Source organism: Bombus affinis, chromosome 9 (assembly GCF_024516045.1).
Source record: "Bombus affinis isolate iyBomAffi1 chromosome 9, iyBomAffi1.2, whole genome shotgun sequence".
Taxonomy (NCBI): domain Eukaryota; kingdom Metazoa; phylum Arthropoda; class Insecta; order Hymenoptera; family Apidae; genus Bombus; species Bombus affinis.
The window spans coordinates 12,199,148-12,213,969 of record NC_066352.1 but is presented as its reverse complement, the minus strand read 5'-3'; the positions used below and the strand labels follow the sequence as shown (position 1 = coordinate 12,213,969).

The window sequence follows — 14,822 nt, the reverse complement described above, 5'->3', positions numbered from 1 at the left end:
AGCACCGTAAGAGAATCATCGACGCTTCACAGTTTGGGTTTTCGCGCTTAACAACGTTATTGTACTTAACAGCGCTACGATCGAATACGAAGGATTGATAGCGCATCCTGCGAATCCCGACGAAGCTGACTGAAACCTCGCGAAGCCTCAAACTCTAATAGACGCAATAACGTTCGGCTAAGTGTTGACATTGAATTATCTTCAAACTGATAACGTATCAAGTACGATATCAATACGATTTTAATTTGATTGCGAATTGCACGTTGACATACACTATTCGTATATGCGTAATATAAAATGTGAAATATAATATAATATACGCTGTTCATGCTGTTCTTGATGGCCACCGGTATCAGTGCCAATATCTTCATGTAGTCAACTGCAATGCTGGACGAAACGTTGGAATCCTCTTCCTTTTGGACACGCCATTTACCCGGACACCTCAAACAACCACAAGTATCGTTGGATGTATCGAAGCTAAGTGTAACAATGTGAATAGCGACGATTCAGACTGTGGAATACGCTCTCTTACTCAAGATTCTGATATAATATGATACAATCTAGATGTATAAAATACAAAAGTGACTCACAAATGAGTGACACTCGTTCATCAACGTGCAGCCTAAATTGTTGTACCTAGAAGCGTGATATTTCGATGGAATACACTTTTTATGGCTTAAAAAGGATTGAAAAGGATTTTTGGAAACGTGAATCATAGAGGGGTAAATAGGGCGCAGAATTTTTTTTAAAGACACTCATATCTCACAAGTTGCTAAAGTAAAGAAACACGACGAAACGAAAGGAAACTAATTGGAACGAAAATTCGAGGATATCGAGGTGGGATGTAGACACCTTGGCCCTGTTAGTTCCGCCACGTCCCAGTTCTACGTCAGTGGATCGGTTCGTCCTGCCACGCGAGGCGTCACGACGCTTCGCGGCGTGCGCCGGCGGCGAACGTCGCGGCGTCGCCTCGACTGGTAGCCAGGCAACGCGTATAATATGACCAGCGTAATAGTTTGAAACGAAACGGTCGCGGGAGCGGATCGGGTTCCTCGTCCAACCATTTCTTCCCCACTTTTTTTTTCATTTTTTTAATCTCGCGATCCTTCGTCGTCGTCGTCGTCGACGACATCGGGCTCGATGGAGAACGCAAGTGGCCCGCGACAGTACCGAAGGGAACCAAGGGAACGCTTGTACGTACACGTCGTGCACGCTTTATGCCGCGTTTCCATCGTGGAAAATACGTTTGGTAATTTACGTCGACTGTATTTGATAGCGTTAGATCTATTCTGTGCAGAAAACAAAAAAGAAAAAGAAGGAATAGAAGGAATGTTCCGGTATTTTGGAAGTATGGTTGGGATTAAATGTATATATACGTGGAAGTGAGAGAAAATTTTGGGTTACAAAGTGTGAGTTTAATACCATTATGCCGCGGTAAAATAGGCAATAATAGGAAAAAGACTCGCGGATAGAATGTACAAATATTTAACTATCCATGCATAATCTTTAACAACCAGAAGTTTCAATTAGCATTAATGATGTAGTAGTTTCATAGTCTTTTACTAACCGAATGAAATATGCCAAGGCGATTAATAAGTACGTTGCGGATATTCGTGTAATTGTAGAAAATGTCAAAGTGAAAAAAGTTACATATAATATGGAAAAATGCAGGAAATATTCGAAGCAAAATATCCGTTTCGATATTTCATGGAGGAAACAAATCCCTATTCTCCTTTAGCTATACTCATAAAAGTATGAAATTGCATAAAGATCTACACTCTAGCCATAAGTTCTTCTTCTTCTTCTTCTTCTTCTTCTTCTTTTTCTTCGGTCTAGTCTAAGCCAATGTCTGTTAAAAAATTTATTTCGTAAATTTTTCACGATAAACCGCTAGCCTTCCAGCCTAACGCCATTGCGTCCTACGGTTTTAAGTAAAATAATCAATGGAAAAATAGGACAACGTTGGTAAGAAAACAAAGAGGCACAAGCTTTGTGAAATATAAAAAGGATCGTAACGCTTGTTGTATCATCCATTATATCTTTGTAACTCGATCTTTCTTGTCGAAGTAGTGAGATTAAATATGAGGGCGGTGGTGTAGGTTTCGATCTACCGAGTAGGTTGATGAGTTATGTAGTCATTTCAACGATGAATGACTATCTTTAAATTATCCTTGACCAAGTGTGATCCCACAGCTGTTGCTAGAAGATTTGAAACGTTGTATCGGCGTGAATCAGGCTTTAAACGTAAAAAATAAATACGACGGAATACAAAATGACGGTGCATGTTTGGCGACGAATATAACGAGAGACCGATGATAGTAATTATTCGTGATGGTTTGATTGCAACCGATTGATTGTCGTACATGCACGTTACGTTAAAAAGAAAAAAAAAAAAGAAAAAATCGCGGTGAGAAAGAGGTACTCGACGATGTTGTACATATTTTGGAATACTTCGATTTAATAATAACATTCATTAACGGGTGAATGGTTAGCGTGATAATCCGTTTTTAATTACAGATTTCATATTACATCATAAACTTTGTCTCTTTTTATACGACGTTAAAAAAGAAAGGTCGTCAGGTATCGTTTCATAGTCCGCTAAGCTGAAAGTTTCGTCAATTGAGTAGGCTTGGCATAAATCGATCGTATACCGGTGAAGGACGAAACAAACGGCGCAAGAACTATAAAGAAGCTTTGTTCGTTCGAATATTTATCTTGCATCGCGTGCATCAGACATTTTATGCAATAAAAGGAAACAAAATACCTCTTTTATACTTTTTCCGCTTCTACGAAGCTTTTATCGAATACGCAATTTTCTAACCTAAGAAATCTAGGCTATAGATGAAAAACATAATAACACATTTCCTGTTCTTTGCAAGAGAACAGTTTTGAACCTCGGTATGTTATCAATCTTCCCCACGTCAAAGCTACTTTTCCATTCGATTTTCCAATTAAGTACGTGTCTTTATCTCATCGTTTTCGACATTTAAACGATATTAACGATATTAGTCAGGCAGGTTAATATTCATTAAGTTGGGTAAATACGTCTCTTTCTAATCACCGAATGTCATAAAGATCAGAAAATCAAGAAATATGTACTTATCACATTTTCTCCCGTTTCTAACTACAAATAGGAAATTAGTCTAGAAGAATATATTTTTAAATAAAAAATTTGTCGAGCAATTAAGATCAACCGAAATAAATAAAGTGGTCGTCTAAAAAAATTCTAATATCTAAAAGCAGAAGTTTGAAATGAATCGTTGAAAGAGAAGAGAGAGAGAGAGAGAGAGAGAAGCGAATGAAAAATTTAAAGTCGCACGAAATCTTGATATACACGACGCACCATTGGCTATTTTAATACCGTGTCAAGGAGTTAATTATGCATGCTTGTATTCAAGATATTCGCTTTGTTTTCCATTGGGAGAATGTGCGTCTATAAAACTGGGACGTATTTTAATTTCCATATGAAATTCCTTGTATTTAATCTTAATCGAAGCTTTCCATTCACCTCGCCTCCGTACTAATTTCTTTCGTCACGATCGCGTATTACTTTTTCCCCTGACCAATTACAGGTTATTAACTTCAATCTAGCTAATCCTCGACGATACGTTTTTATTAGCAGAGTCGGAATAAAGTTGGAATAAAATTTAATCGAAGGTGAGATTAACTTTTATAGCTACTATTAGCAATATTACGATGGATATTACGACTATAAGACTAGTTTTCTCAATCGTTTTTAGGATTTTTCTTCTAGGAAATGTATTCTTTAAAATCAGTTAATATGTTAATAATTCTCATACATCAAAGCTGTTAATAAGATTATTACACGTGTAAAATCGCAGCAGAGTATACAAGACTGTTTATATATTCAATTACGAGTCACAACGACAGACCATTCCGTAAAAAGTCTACGCGTTTTATAATTTTCTTTATATTTTTTTCTCTCATTTTAGCCTTAAATTGTCCTGGAACAAACGAACTACTCTATCGTTTTCCTTTGTGAAAAAATCGAACCGCGGAGCGCAGCTGATCCGCAGGCTTCGGGAAATTATCTTGTTGTTCGATCGACAGCACGCTAATGTTCCAACTTTGTTGATATACAAGATATCGAAGTAACGTATTATCGTCTACATCGAAACTGATTCTACCATTAAGAGAAGTACGATTCTAATCAACAAAACAAACGAATCCTATGTCTGCTAAAAGTGTTACTTCACGTACATACCTAACTCACATATATATCTAACATTCTAAAATTTCTTTTATGCTTTGAGCTTCTTATGACAAAAATTTCTTCCAGATCTTAGGATCTTTTTAAATATTTTATATTATAGAATATCCCAAAGCCGACTTTTTTAAAAAATCTTTCGATATAAATGAAACTATAAAAGAAAACAGTTTGTTCCTGTTCGTGCTACCATACGAGGTCAACTATCGCGGAGGAACGCGGACCAACAGGTTGGAAGGGAAGGCGAGGACAGGGGATCAAAGGCTAAAAAAAGACGAATTAAAATTGCGCAGGTAGAGTCTGCGGTATGCGACAAAAACGAGCATTTTGATCGAGGAAAGCCAGGAAGATCGAAGGCCGAATAATTCGATGCAAATGCGTCAGGAAGGCATCGAAACGACACGACGGTACCACCAACCTCGAGTATATCGTGACTACAGTAACACGCTCCAAAATGTCCTACGACTCGAATCCATCGGTGAAAAGGTAAGGGGTGGCTTTTAGCTGGAATCTTCGCAAAGGGCATGATCGATAAACCACGACACCAATTTCAAAAGGTTCTTGTACGAATATCGTTTTAAAAAGTAGTTGTGTCTCAACCATTGACTAAGAGGAAATCGTGAATCTCAACAGCGAAAATGAATTCGCTTCTCTATCTTTTTCCTTTAGGAAATTTCAAACAACTTTTATATCTGCCTTTATTATAATTTTAAAAACAGTTAAGACGATCCCGATTAAGACTCGAATAAATTAAAGCTAATCAATAGTACGCTTACAAATGAAACAGATTTTTTCCGTGGCACTCTTTAGTCATTGTTCTAAGAAATCTTTATATATCCAGGTTTACGCACACACTAAATTATGTTTTTAGCTGGTGAATTTTTTTCGATTACGTTATATCCAATTTTACGCTACACACGTATTATGTAGCTATTATCGTTGCTTTTCTTCTACTTCTCTCTTCGTATTTTCTATTTTCCTTTATTTCTTGCATCATGTATGGATATATACACAATTGTGCGTGTATCTTGGCTTTACAATCGTTCTATTAATAAATGATAACAATAACAAGAACCTATTGTAAACAAACACTAAGGTCTATCCTTGTCATAAATAAATCTCAAGCTCGTCAATTTCGTTAAATATTCACGGATCGTACAGATTTGTAGGCAATATCGAACATCGATGCTTTATCAGGTTTATCAGGTTATATAAAACGTAAGAATTCAATCGTAAAACACGATACGCAAAGTGGTTCTTAGAACAGGCATAAAAGTGGACAAACCGTGTGAGAAAAGGAACGTTTCAGGACCGCGTTTCGGCGAACGATGACAATGCTGGCCGCTATGGAAGCTACTTCGAACAAGCGTAATAGCACGAACATGTATGAGGATGCCATTTTACCAGAATACAATGTCACCACGACAGCGAGCGGAGCGGCTAGCAAGACGAGTCACTTCGAGACCGATTTGCATGGGAATGTTAACATTCTTCTCGGCGGGTGAGTAACCGGCTTTCGATGCACGATACTCAATACCGGTCGATCGATTCGATCGGCGATACACAATCCCGCAATCCACAGCTTTCAACGACTCTCTATCGTCACACGGGGAAACTCTACACGTGTTTTCGATTTAGTCGAACGGTATCCCGCGGTAATATTTTGTTCTATTGTACCTTGGCGGAGAATTTGCCTGGAATTTTCTTCGATGAAATAATGAAAAATTTTTCTATGCAGAAATAAACGCAGAGAATTTATTTAAAATTTCTTTTCTACAGAGTCATAACAAGGAACCGATTGTAGATATTTGGCAGATCGTGGAACCCGATCATTGATTTATCGATGAATATTTTTCTATATCGTTACGTTAATATTACATAGAATTTAGTTTCAAGACTGTGAGGTATTTATTTTACAATATCGCGGGGAATTCAGCCAATGTTTATCTATGGAAAGAAATTTACTTTAGATATTTTCCTCTGCTATGATAATATGGAATTTATTTGATATATTTTCTTGCCGAATCCCACCATCGAATATCTTTCCACGATACTAAATTTCCTTTTAAATATTTCTCATCTAATTAGAAAGAAAATTGAGAAACTTTATTTTATAGTTATCTTATTTTATGGAAATAGATTAATTACCGGGAGCCTATTTCGAACATTTTTCTACGAAATCTCTGTGAATTTATATTAAACACTTTTCTATGGAATTACGAAGGATTTATCTGAAATGTTTCTAGGAAAGTTGGTACATTTATCATTGAATATTTCCGTCGGGAATCAATTTATTTATTTAGATAACTGTAGAAAATTTATTTCAGTTACTTCTAGATCGAGCGACCTTTAATTGAACCATTTTTATGATGTTCGAGTGCTATTAATAGCAATACGTTTCAGGATGAGTTGTTCCAGCTATTTGTATTTTCAACGGCTTCATTAACTCATCGATCGGTGTTATGTAACAACGAACGACGTAAATAAGCTTTATTTAAATTTTAAATTATCTTCGTAACATGATTAAACAGAGAATCTGATAAGGAATAATTAAGGACGCCAGAGATGAATTTCCATAGGTTTATTATTTTTAAATCACTTGCAATTTATAATATTAATCAACCAACGGCGTCTCTTTGCTTGATTAAAGTCCACGCAACTTTCATACGGTTCTTCCCTGCAGAGCAAAGAAAAGATAACATCCGGTAAGCACGATTTAGCCTCCTTTCTATGTTATAGACCGTATTTACTGAGTAAACCACTAGATCAGTGTTTCTCAAACTCGATTAGCATAAGCAACGAAAGTTCATCATCTTCTTCAACTTCTTACGCTACAAACGCGCAAGTAACTTTTTGAAAAAAAAGAAAAAGAAAAAGAAGTAAACAGAACATACCGTACTTAGTATAGCGAGCCTTCGTATTAAAAAACTTCGCGAAACTTTCATTCAATATCGAACATGTCATCGTAGAAACGCTAAAATCTCATCGAAGAAGAAGAAAAGAAAATTCGATGGAAATTGAAAGAGAAGATGCTCGGTCGGATCTCTGGACGAGTTTATAAGTTTCGTAATTTCAATTTGGAATAAACGAAGCACGTTTCAATCAATTTTCAAACAACTTTAGACAGATTCTTTAGAGAGAAAGATTCTACGCTCGACTTGATTTAAATCGTTCAAAATTATTATAATGAAATCGTTATTTATATACTAAAGATGTAGCAAAGAAGGAAAGAGAATTCACGAATCCTCGAACGACTGTAAAATTCGACAAATTGTATCAAAACTGACGTCGTAAATTTTGAAAATATCGTAATTCCGTAATTTTCATTGAAGAAATAAGTCGAGTTGGCTCGTGACTCATAAAGAGAACGGTTTGTACAGGAAGTGGCTCCGTCACCGTAATAATTGCAGGAACAACTGTATTACAGTAGCCGTGATCATTTAATGCGGCGTATCGTAAACAACGGCCATCGAATCACCGGTTTGCCACGATGGCGAAGCTCGTGGTCGCAGAAATCGTCTCGACGAACCGTGAAATCGCAGACTCGTCCTTTTATCCGCGTGAAACGACTCTTAACGGCGGAGACTGTTGCTTACCGTCTGCCATTACGCTCAAGTTTCTAACTTTCAAAAAGCGTTAAAGCCATTAAGGACACTTTGAGGATGAGTGAAAGCGATTATCGCACTCGCAACAACAATCTCCAAGTTTAACATTAGCGAATATTAGCCACACTGATATTTTGCTGTCTGAGTTTGTGTTAAATCAATCAGCGACAGATTTTTTTTTTTACTCACTTTTTTCGGAGGAACAGCTTCTTTGATGTCTGTACCTTGATTTCGAAGTTTCTTTTCATTTCTGTCGCCTACAATATAGAGGGTGATTCGTTTAAATCGATTATTTTTTATATTTCTAATACTTTTTTATTGGGTGGAATTTTAAGGGATGCTAAAAGCTTTTCAAAGGAACTCGTCGCTCGATCATACTACGAAACAAATTTTTGCAGAATATATTATACCATTGAAACGATATTAGAGCGATCGACTTAAACGAAATGTTCTAAAATATTGAAATGCACGTTTTACTGTGGTTGGATAGGGAATAAAGACGAAACGAACGTACGTCAACCCATAATTTAGATCTCATTCGATTAACTGTAGCTGTTTATCACGATACGTTACTTGAAAACTATTTTCTTTATTTATCACGGTGTTGCTGCTAATAGCGAATTTCTATCGTAAATACACACATGAAAAAACACTACAAATAGATTTACATAACTATTGAAATAAAAACTTGTCGGTATATACTTGGTATTTCGACCTTCGTATTATACCTATGTTTTTGAATTATATGTATTTTCTAGATTCTCATGAACATATTTAAATTTCTTTCCTCGTATAGGTAAACAAGTTTTCTATTACGAACAATTCAGGATAATTAATTCATGAGAAATTTACCTTGTATTTTAACATACGCGTTTCTATACGCCGCTATATTTCCTGCATTCTACGCGTGTTTTGTATATTTAGATTTCCTCTAAATCCACCATACGTAATTCTCCCATTCATAAGCAATCAACATCAAATTTCTATTATAAAAGTCTTAAGAGTACGTCACCCTACAAGAGAGGCTGCACGTCTACGAATCTCGTCTAAAATCGATAACAGGATGAACCGTGGCTGAAGATGATTTAAAACGGCCACACAACTATGAGGGAAGAGGTTGACGCGCGATAAATATACGCTCGATGGTCTCATTTCTCTCTTGGCTACACGCTCACGTTATTCTAACTCGCGGCACGGGCTCTGTTTTCTTGCAGGGCGATGCTCAGCGGCGTGATTATGGTCGTCCTACTGATGTGCTACTGTTGTCACAAGAGCATCCGGAAGAACCGACCGCAAGAGTATCCGCAATACTGGAGGACAGAGCCAGACGTGCATAGCCTCGAGGTCTTCACCACGGAAGCGCACGCTGCTGTGAGTAACCTTTCTCATGATGCGCATCAAATTGCTTAATTAACACGTCTCTATACGAATAGACGATTTATTTCACGTTAACCACGACTATAACGTTCTTCTGAAATAAAAATTTTCCTCTCACACGGTGAAATTTTCATTTATATAATGGTATAATTTAACAGAGACGAAAGGATAATTTCGCCAACGTAAGATCGATTAGCCTGTGTAAAAAATCTGACAACGTAGCTTCGTCGACTTTTTCTCATCTGACGTTCGAAATAACGACAATGACGAAAAATATAGAAATAGAAATAAGTCGGGTCAACGAAGGGTTAGTGCACTCCGCTGGAAACAATTCGACTCGAGCAACTATCACGAAGGCAAGCAGAAAGGGTTAACAATAGCAAGATCTCACTTTGAGAAAACGACGGTCGTAATTTCAAGCATTTATCAACGCAAAGTACTGTATACACCGTGTTCATTATGATTCGCGTTCACGAACGTGGTGCACTTAAACGGCACGTTATGTAAGATTCAGTTAAAATAGCACACGCGAACCGAAGTTTCCGTGGCCCGATCAGATCGAGCTGGATTTAGGTGATGGTCGGATCTACTCGATCGTTCTGAGAAACGGATATCTTATCCGTATTTCCAGATAGGATATAGCTAAAATCGGTAGCCTCGTTTTCGACGAAAACCAACCCTGTTAAGGTTCAGGTTAATCCGGCCTTGTGCTAAGCGCGATACGAACATATTACGCGATGATTATATTATGCCGTATAACTGACTAATCGCGCGATGCTCTATCATTTGCGGTGAAATCGTTTGCGGTTACCCTGGCTAAACTAATACGATCCTATCGATCAGGAATCTTCGTTTCACGCTTGGCTCGGCTTTCGTCCGCACTCTTATCCAATGAAAACTGTGTGTTACGTCCCTGTCGAAAGACTCACAATTTTTACATTAATTCACGAGGAAAGTTAGAGGAGCTGAAAGTTAGAAAAATAAAACAAAAAATGATGAAAATTTTAAGTAAAAGTAAAATAGGTCATCCTCGAGGAATTCCTACCGTGATATCTCTAAGAATGTTTCGTCTTGTGCGATTGGCCAGATTTCGCACGAATTAAATAATTACTCGCGTATCGATTATATAAGCTTTAATTGTTCAATGTTAGACACGTGGACATTAATCGTCTAGCGTTTAAACGCTCATTAGCATACTGCCTCGTGACTATTTCGTTCGAATCGCAGACTTGCTTCTCGCGAAATAAGGCTCATCTCGTTTCGATCTCCGTCAAGTTCTAAAACTAAACTCTAAAACTCCTCGATATCGATGTCCGTTTTTTCAGTGCTGCGAGAGACAATCGACAGGCGAGGGAAACTTGGACGAGAGCACCTACGGCGCCCTTTCGTGTCCTGTGACGCCAAACTCTGGCCCTGGACCACCGCCGACCTACGACAGTCTGATCTTCGACTCAAGAAGCCTGCCCAACTTCATCGACAAGAAGCCCGAAGGTGCAGAGACGCCAGGAATTATAATCCCTCCCATGGTGTCTACCTTACTAAGCTTGAGCACGACCGTGAGATCCACGGAATGCAACGAGGCCACGGAACAAGAAATCTCCGACGAAGGATTGCCTTCTTACGAAGCCGCCTTAAAGTTGGACGCGAACGGCTACGTGTAACAATGACGACCGACACGCCTCTCTGATCCCGAAGAATTTTACGATTCCTCGAATCGATCGCGTTCCTTCGCGTATCTGTCTTCAAGTAGAGCAAAGAGATTGGAACGTCGAGGAATTGGAAAGAAGGAAGTTAGGTCCATTGATTTTTCCCTTTTGCGCCTCCACTTCTCTACCTACGTTTGGGAAAACCTTGCCTCCTTGTGTTTACAGCGTCGCGAAGAGAAGCTTTTCCGACGGATCAGACTGCGACTCGAGCAAAACCGTGTGCAATTGAAATTTCTGAAAGTTACAATCCAAGGGAACAGGGCGAGGAAAGAGTGACACTTGAAGCGAAGCAGTTGGAGGATGTTTGAAGGAGAAGTTTCTGGTCTTCGTTTTTGATCTCGAGAGAAGAATTCGTCGAGCAACGAAGTTGTAAGTTGACAAGCATCGGACGTTTAGATCTAATTCCGGAATTTTAAAAAAACAGAGCGAACTTATGGAAGATGAGAAATTGCTCGGGAATCGGGATCGGGTAGTTTCCGATCGATATGTTCCAAGTTACTTAGAAGGAAGATGTACGCGTTCTTTTTCTGATTCCGAAGAAGAGAGGTTTGTTTCGAGGAAAAAATTGAGATGAATAGAAGCACCTGTGGATGTTCGATCTTGCGATCGAATTTATGGGAGACGATGGAGAACAAGTTCGAAATTACGTGCCTGATAAGAACGATCTTCGGCTGTGATTTTTAAAGAAGGAAAGAGAAGAAGATAAATATTTAGGACGACGTTAAAATTCTAATCGAATTTGCGATGAATGAAAAATTACGTATCGACTGATGTGGAACAAAAGTGCTTCAGGCCGTTTGAGGAAAAAAAAGGAGACAGTGACGATTGAAATGGAGTCCGCGAATCAGGTGTCGATAATCCTTCGACTTTTCTGAAACCGTGAGATCTGATCTGTGAATTACTGAATTATTATCTGTGAATATAATGTGATTAGACGAATGTTGATTTGTGTTTCATTAAATCGAATACCGAAACTCGAGAATTCAGCAACATCGTTCAACGAACGTATTCCAAAGAATATCCTGCATAATATCTCATTTCATATCATCCAGAAACTCGAATTCTCATCAATTTTCATGTAACGTGTAAACCTGCTCTAAATAAATGCGAAAAATATATAACATACGAGCATTCGAGAATCCAGGCGTGCTAATTGTTCCAACTATCCACAGTGTTAAATGTCGGATACATTCGCAGCAGCTGTTTACAGTGAATCCATCGTAATCGCGTAAATTCGCGTAAACAAAGAGACAGAAACAACGATATCCGTTGGAGAGATCGCGATCGTTGTTAAACTTCTCATCGGCTGAAATAGTACGCAGAGAGCGCAAGAAATCGATGATCTTATCCTTCAGCAAGTGAAGGCCACTTTAGTGGTCCTCAACCATATCGTTGATCAGCTTAAAGACCACTTTAGGCGGGCATGAATTACGCCTTCGTTTATGGTCGTTCGCGGAGCTGATCGAGTGTCGCGAATTCGTCTATGTGTTAGTTGACGTGGCTGGTCGGAGTCCTCGAAACGGCTTATGAAAACATATTTCTTTTGTCGGTGAGGAAAACACGAGAAAAAGGATTGAAAGAAGTTTCGGCGAGAGGTTCGGATATCGATAAAGGTGTGCAGCGCGAGGATTCTATTAATCGAAGGAAACCAATCTGACAAAATTGCGCGATAAGCGAGAGGATTTAATACATCGTTGTCTGAGCGACGAGAAATTCCACGAATTTGGATTTGCCACGTTTCTTCGATGATTTATTCTCGTTCCGAAAAGAATATTTTTAGTTTCAATGGTGAAAGCAAGGGAAAGAAAATTAAGGAAAATATCGCGAGGCTCCGATAGCGACGAAAATATCGAACGTTTCCTTCCAATCGAAGAAAATCAATTTGGTAAAATGGACAAAATAGAAAAATAATAAATAAACGAAGTGACTCGATATCGTGCTTTGAACAACAAAAAATTCTGTATATTCGAATTCGTGATATCTCTTCTGATAATACATACGATAGTAGATAAAAACAGCGATATGAATTATTCGATTCGAGCGTAAGACTTGTTCCGTTTAAAAATTAACAAACGACGAATATCTGACGAAGTATCTAGGAATATTTATCTTGCAGAGGAAAGGTAGTTTAGTCTATTCCCAATTTCTTATCATGCGAATAAAATATCAGTCAAAACATAAAATCATAAGTACATTATAGTAACGTCATTTATATATATAGATATATAACAACATGATAAAATTTCACTTTAAAATTGCAAGTATAATGAATTATTATCTGGCTTATCAGTCAGAGACTAAATAACATGTTATAATTATAATACAAGCATGTAAATTGTCTCCTTAATGTCAGTGATTACGCGGTGACAAGTTAATTTCAAAGTGTATTCCCGTGTTTCAGATAGTTATTGCTTATCTATAGTTATTTCATTCAACGAATTCCGAAACGTGTGACGTCGGGACCGGATACACATTGCAATCCAAGATAAACGATATGTTATCGTCGAGCAGTATGCAAAATTAGCATAAAACTAATCACCGTAGAGTTTGTGACAATCCCTCGAGACAGCTAATGCCATTAACCGACATATTAGTTTATTTGTTTATTCATATGTTTCCTCCATAGCGTATAATAAAACGATACCCATTAATATAACTTTGTTTTGTACTCAAGTCTTTTGGATAAATAATGTTTTCTATTTTCCTTTTTTAACCGCAATTATTTAAAAAATCCTATCTGATAAATTAGAAAAAGAAATCGTTTCTCTTAAATCGTCTCAAACTATCTTCATTTTCTGTCGCGATTATATTTTTATTTTTTATCTATATCCGTGTATTTTTCCTCGTGATTCAAGCGTAGTTGTATGCGTTGTGCATAGAGTGAAATCACGATAGTCGTATCTCGTTATAGAGCTGATAAAATTGCAAAATGCTTCATATTACGCATAACGGTAGTTCATCAAGTGTTTTAACAACAGTTCAAATACTTTCTCGAGCCTCTGTAATTAGGGTGACGTGTACTCGACGGTATCTCAAGTATCGTATTTGTAATATCTACATGTAAGGGCGTTTAAATAACCTTTAAATCGCGTAATATCAGTATAATTATTACAATACGGTAAGTTGATCGTAGGTCGTTCGTTATCATCCGGAATGGAACTATTTACGAGATCCACGGCTACCTTATTTAAAAGTTCGTGATCGAGAGTAGGAAAGTTTCGGCGTGTAATCATTTTCCGATCTTGTCGGTTGGAAAAGAAGGAGGGTCGGAAGTTCAGCAACTACCCTCGTGAACGGATCGACGATTTCCGGTCGGCTGCGAAAGTGGATTGCCATTCGTGACAATAAATTATTTCACGCCCGTTAAAGCAACCTTTTTTGTCACGACGGAACGTTACGAAAGAGGAAATCGTAAAACGAGCTGTGAAACGATCCGCGATGTTGTAAACTCGTGCTTCGCTTCTTCGAAGGCTTATTCCTTCGAGAGGAAAGAAACCGATTGTACCAAGAAAAATTTCTATCAATCAGTATTTGAAATAATATCGATCGTAACTTACGATTACCTTCCGCCTCTCTCATAACTAATTCGTTCCATTATTTTTAAATTGTCATCACTGTTACCTAAACGAGGCTCGGTAAGCCTCTGAAACCTGATTTTCAGTAGACTATGGTTTTCAATTAATATGTTACAGCTTTACTTAGATATCGATCGTCTCTCATATATCTGACAATTCATTTGCGGCATCGCTTTGGAATTTGTCAAATCCGGTAAACGAGGAAACTTGAAAAATTTCTATCAATTAGTGTTTGGTATAATATCGATCGTAACTTACGATTATCTTTCGCCTCTCTCGTAACTAATCCATTCCATTATTTTTAAATTGTGATTGTTGTTACCTAAATGAG

General features: G+C 37.7%; 2 protein-coding genes across 17 annotated transcripts in view; one reads left to right on the top strand and one right to left on the bottom strand.

The window, feature by feature from the left end:
* LOC126920225 (probable beta-hexosaminidase fdl) overlaps positions 1–14,822 on the bottom strand; it is a 38,556-nt gene that overhangs the window by 14,271 nt on the left and 9,463 nt on the right. For 2 of the 4 annotated variants that reach the window (XM_050730278.1, XM_050730276.1), the window contains one exon: positions 8,023–8,090. The exons of the other annotated variants lie outside the window; for them this stretch is intronic. In XM_050730278.1, coding sequence (XP_050586235.1) covers positions 8,023–8,081 — 59 coding nt within the window. In that variant the 5' untranslated portion in view covers positions 8,082–8,090. The remainder of the gene's footprint in view (positions 1–8,022; positions 8,091–14,822) is intronic. 4 annotated transcript variants of the gene reach the window in all.
* Positions 852–13,572, top strand: LOC126920228 (uncharacterized). Of its 13 annotated transcripts, XM_050730294.1 has the most exons (9): positions 852–1,249; positions 3,573–3,657; positions 3,954–4,159; positions 4,335–4,458; positions 4,522–4,714; positions 5,538–5,729; positions 9,048–9,204; positions 9,369–9,566; positions 10,536–13,572. In XM_050730294.1, exons 5-9 carry the CDS (start codon positions 4,683–4,685, stop codon positions 10,869–10,871), a joined length of 915 nt encoding a protein of 304 aa, XP_050586251.1. In that variant the 5' UTR covers positions 852–1,249; positions 3,573–3,657; positions 3,954–4,159; positions 4,335–4,458; positions 4,522–4,682; the 3' UTR covers positions 10,872–13,572. The 13 variants fall into 13 exon arrangements, with proteins under 13 accessions (XP_050586251.1, XP_050586246.1, XP_050586245.1 ...); XM_050730289.1 differs by having other exon boundaries at positions 852–1,193; positions 3,623–3,657; positions 4,335–4,714; XM_050730288.1 differs by having other exon boundaries at positions 852–1,193; positions 4,335–4,714.

Coding starts and splice junctions, on each gene's coding strand:
- LOC126920228 (XM_050730293.1), top strand. CDS start 4,683: ATGTCCTACGACTCGAATCCATCGGTGAAAAG. Junction 4,715..5,537: donor TCGAATCCATCGGTGAAAAG/GTAAGGGGTGGC, acceptor GGAACGTTTCAG/GACCGCGTTTCGGCGAACGA. Junction 9,205..9,368: donor CCACGGAAGCGCACGCTGCT/GTGAGTAACCTT, acceptor ATAATTTAACAG/AGACGAAAGGATAATTTCGC.